The 4,607-nt window shown below is 49.2% G+C and overlaps 1 protein-coding gene across 1 annotated transcript in view; it reads left to right on the top strand.

The window, feature by feature from the left end:
- Positions 1 to 646: 646 nt before the first annotated feature.
- LOC142698236 (secretin receptor-like) overlaps positions 647 to 4,607 on the top strand; it is a 7,839-nt gene continuing 3,878 nt past the window's right edge. Inside the window, exons 1-3 of the mRNA XM_075847876.1 lie at positions 647 to 730; positions 971 to 1,109; positions 3,819 to 3,860. Of these exons, the coding sequence (XP_075703991.1) occupies positions 681 to 730; positions 971 to 1,109; positions 3,819 to 3,860 (231 nt within the window). The 5' untranslated portion in view covers positions 647 to 680. The remainder of the gene's footprint in view (positions 731 to 970; positions 1,110 to 3,818; positions 3,861 to 4,607) is intronic.

Raw genomic sequence — 4,607 nt, forward strand, 5'->3', positions numbered from 1 at the left:
ACGTCCTGACCCTGTCTCCTCCACATAACCGCCCACGTCCTGACCCTGTCTCCTCCACATAACCGCCCACGTCCTGACCCTGTCTCCTCCACATAGCCGCCCACGTCCTGACCCCGTCTCCTCCACATAACCGCCCACGTCCTGACCCTGTCTCCTCCACATAACCGCCCACGTCCTGACCCTGTCTCCTCCACATAACCGCCCACGTCCTGACCCTGTCTCCTCCACATAACCGCCCACGTCCTGACCCTGTCTCCTCCACATAACCGCCCACGTCCTGACCCTGTCTCCTCCACATAACCGCCCACGTCCTGACCCTGTCTCCTCCACATAACCGCCCACGTCCTGACCCTGTCTCCTCCACATAACCGCCCACGTCCTGACCCTGTCTCCTCCACATAACCGCCCACGTCCTGACCCTGTCTCCTCCACATAACCGCCCACGTCCTGACCCTGTCTCCTCCACATAACCGCCCACGTCCTGACCCTGTCTCCTCCACATAACCGCCCACGTCCTGACCCTGTCTCCTGCACATAACCGCACACGTCCTGACCGTCTCCTCCACATAACCGCCCACGTCCTGACCCTGTCTCCTCCACATAACCGCCCACGTCCTGACCCTGTACTCTGTCTCCTCCAGATAAACTTCATTCTGTTTGTGAGGATCATTCGGATTCTAATGAAGAAGCTCAGGACGTCGGACGTCTGGGGAAACGACAACCAGTACAAGTGAGTCTGGTCCTTCATGATGGGTAAGGATCTGGGGTGTCCTTGTCTCATGTATCAGGGTTCAGGCAGATGGAGGCTGCACTACTGCATCTCGTTATAAGCTAAAAGACGCGCAGTCCTATAGACGACACCCCTCCCCCACACACAATGTCTCCAATCTGGTGACAAATCAATCCGGGATTGGAGCGGATGATGTCATTATTGTTGGCCCTGTGCTTATATAATGTATAATCCCTACAGGAGATTGGCCAGATCTACCCTCCTCCTTATCCCGCTCTTCGGGATCCATTACATCATTTTTGCCTTCTTCCCGGAAGATGTGAGCAGCGGCACAGTGGAGATCCGCTTATCCTTCGAGCTGGCGCTCGGCTCTTTCCAGGTGATTGCACATTTATTATTTTTCAGCAAAACCTTCCACAAATCTTCTGATGTTCGGGCGCGGTAATTATAACACAACCCCCTTGCCTGTGACTCCACCTGCAGAATAGTGAGTGCAGCTCTGGAGTATAATACAGGATGTAACTCAGGATCAGTACAGGATAAGTAATGTAGTGTATGTACACAGTGACTCCACCAGCAGAATAGTGAGTGCAGCTCTGGAGTATAATACAGGATGTAACTCAGGATCAGTACAGGATAAGTAATGTAATGTATGTACACAGTGACTCCACCAGCAGAATAGTGAGTGCAGCTCTGGAGTATAATACAGGATGTAACTCAGGACCAGTACAGGATAAGTAATGTAATGTATGTACACAGTGACTCCACTAGCAGAATAGTGAGTGCAGCTCTGGAGTATAATACAGGATATAACTCAGGATCAGTACAGGATAAGTAATGTATGTACACAGTGACTCCACCAGCAGAATAGTGAGTACAGCTCTGGAGTATAATACAGGATGTAACTCAGGATCAGTACAGGATAAGTAATGTAATGTATGTACACAGTGACTCCACTAGCAGAATAGTGAGTGCAGCTCTGGAGTATAATACAGGATGTAACTCAGGATCAGTACAGGATAAGTAATGTATGTACACAGTGACTCCACCAGCAGAATAGTGAGTGCAGCTCTGGAGTATAATACAGCATGTAACTCAGGATCAGTACAGGATAAGTAATGTAATGTATGTACACAGTGACTCCACCAGCAGAATAGTGAGTGCAGCTCTGGAGTATAATACAGGATGTAACTCAGGACCAGTACAGGATAAGTAATGTAATGTATGTACACAGTGACTGCACCAGCAGAATAGTGAGTGCAGCTCTGGAGTATAATACAGGATATAACTCAGGATCAGTACAGGATAAGTAATGTAATGTATGTACACAGTGACTCCACCAGCAGAATAGTGAGTGCAGCTCTGGAGTATAATACAGGATATAACTCAGGATCAGTACAGGATAAGTAATGTAATATATGTACACAGTGACTCCTCCAGCAGAATAGTGAGTGCAGCTCTGGAGTATAATACAGGATGTAACTCAGGATCAGTACAGGATAAGTAATGTAATATATGTACACAGTGACTCCTCCAGCAGAATAGTGAGTGCAGCTCTGGAGTATAATACAGGATATAACTCAGGATCAGTACAGGATAAGTAATGTAATGTATGTATACAGTGACTCCACCAGCAGAATAGTGAGTGCAGCTCTGGGGTATAATACAGGATATAACTCAGGATCAGTACAGGATAAGTAATGTCATGTATGTGCACAGTGACTCCACCAGCAGAATAGTGAGTGCAGCTCTGGAGTATAATACAGGATATAACTCAGGATCAGTACAGGATAAGTAATGTAATGTATGTATACAGTGACTCCACCAGCAGAATAGTGAGTGCAGCTCTGGAGTATAATATAGGATGTAACTCAGGATCAGTACAGGATAAGTAATGTAATGTATGTGCACAGTGACTCCACCAGCAGAATAGTGAGTGCAGCTCTGGAGTATAATACAGGATATAACTCCGGATCTCTAATTATAAGTACATTATATCATTATTTCAGTTGTGTTACGGGACGTCTCAGTAGAGCAGACAGGAGCGGTTGGTGCTTGGTTTGCCGCTTCTGGAGAGATTGTGGGTCCGCTTTATATTAGTGCACAGTCTGACCCGCCCTACCCTGTGTGCCCCCCTAGTGGTGGAGAGTAAAGTGACTCCCCCCCCCCCCCCCTCCCCCCAGAAGTCTTGATCTGATGTCGGTGCAGTGGGATTGTGCGTATTAGGTTGGTTGACTTCTATCCCTCCCGACCACCACATACACGCACTCGGCTCGGCATGTCCTCTGAATGGGGACAGGGGCGTTGGCAGCTGTCAGGCAGCTCTGGTGGCAGCTTACCTCCTGTGAGAATAAAAGGATCGGGTACGTGTTAATCCTACTGGCCGATCCCTATCTTGCCCGACATCTGCCGTCGGGATTCCGGAGACCCTCAACACATCAGATGGTCGGCCGGTCATTCTTCTTGTGTGGACAGGTAAACCTGAACGTCCCACACCCAGACTGTGTCAGCGCCATGCCCTGATGACTCCGCCCACCCGGGGGTCACTTATCACCCACAGACTGAGAGGTTTCTGGGGTCAGATCTAATCCTGCCTAAAACAGTCACCAAACTGCGCTGTGGGAATCTGACATTAGGGGCCCATTATTGTGTCCAGGGCCTGTGGACCCCCAGCAGTCTGTCTGTGTGAATCTCACCTTATTCTGGCGCGTTCACACTTTGCAGTTTTGCTACAGCTTTAATGTCCACTGCAATTGATTCTAGAAAACGTTTGCTTTTCTTGCAGTTGTCAGTTCTGTGTTTTTAAATTGTGGAAAAGCTGCAGCAAAACCACAACAGATCCAACATCCTCTCCTAGCCCCGCCCATGTGTCAGTCTTTACTGCAGTTTTGACATTCTATTCATGAACCAGGAGGCTCAGGATGAACAGAGCTTTAGTCCCCCTCCTAGGTGGTGGAGTTCCGGTAACTATCACTGCTGCGTCTGTGGGGGAGGGGATCTTGCTAGTGAACATCTTCACTATTACATTATTATCCCCACATTGGGGTCGTATGATTGCGGCTTTTCTAACGTTCGCTCTTTCTTGTAGGGTTTTGTGGTTGCTGTGCTCTACTGCTTCCTGAATGGTGAGGTGAGTAGTCCTGGCCTTCTCTACTGCCCAGCTGCAGGATCACGTGGTATCTCAATACTCTACAAATGCTAGGACCACCCAATGCGCTGTCTGTAGGTGAATTGGCGTTACTGCCACGCTTACTTACATATCAGAGGTTCTTGGCGCACATTTTGCTCAAATTTTTGAGCTCGTCTGCCAAGACAAGGCGACATCTCCGAAAAAGACACCTCTGATGTAATCCTGCAGAATGTACTCGGGTAGGTAGGAAACAGCTTTAGGCCTCATTTACACGAGCGTGTGCGTTTTGCGCGCGCAAAAAACGCAGCGTTTTGCGTGCGCAAAAGGCACTTGACAGCTCCGTGTGTCATCCGTGTATGATGCGCGGCTGCGTGATTTTCGCGCAGCCGCCATCATAGAGATGAGGCTAGTCGACGTCAGTCACTGTCCATGGTGCTGAAAGAGTTAACTGATCGGCAGTAACTCTTTCAGCACCCTCGACAGTGCATTCCGATCACCATATCGAGCAACATGTTTAAAAAAAAAGAGGTTCGTACTTACCGAGAACTTCCCGGCCGTTGCCTTGGTGACGCGTCCTTGGTGACGCGCCTCTCTTGACATCGGGCCCCACCTCCCTGGATGACGCGGCAGTCCATGTGACCGCTGCAGCCTGTGCTTGGCCTGTGATTGGCTGGAGCTGTCACTTGGACTGAATTGTCATCCTGGGAGGTCAGACTGGAGGAAGAAGCCGGGAGTTATCGGTAAGTC

This window comes from Rhinoderma darwinii, unplaced genomic scaffold (assembly GCF_050947455.1).
Source record: "Rhinoderma darwinii isolate aRhiDar2 unplaced genomic scaffold, aRhiDar2.hap1 Scaffold_1006, whole genome shotgun sequence".
NCBI classification, from domain to species: Eukaryota; Metazoa; Chordata; class Amphibia; order Anura; family Rhinodermatidae; genus Rhinoderma; species Rhinoderma darwinii.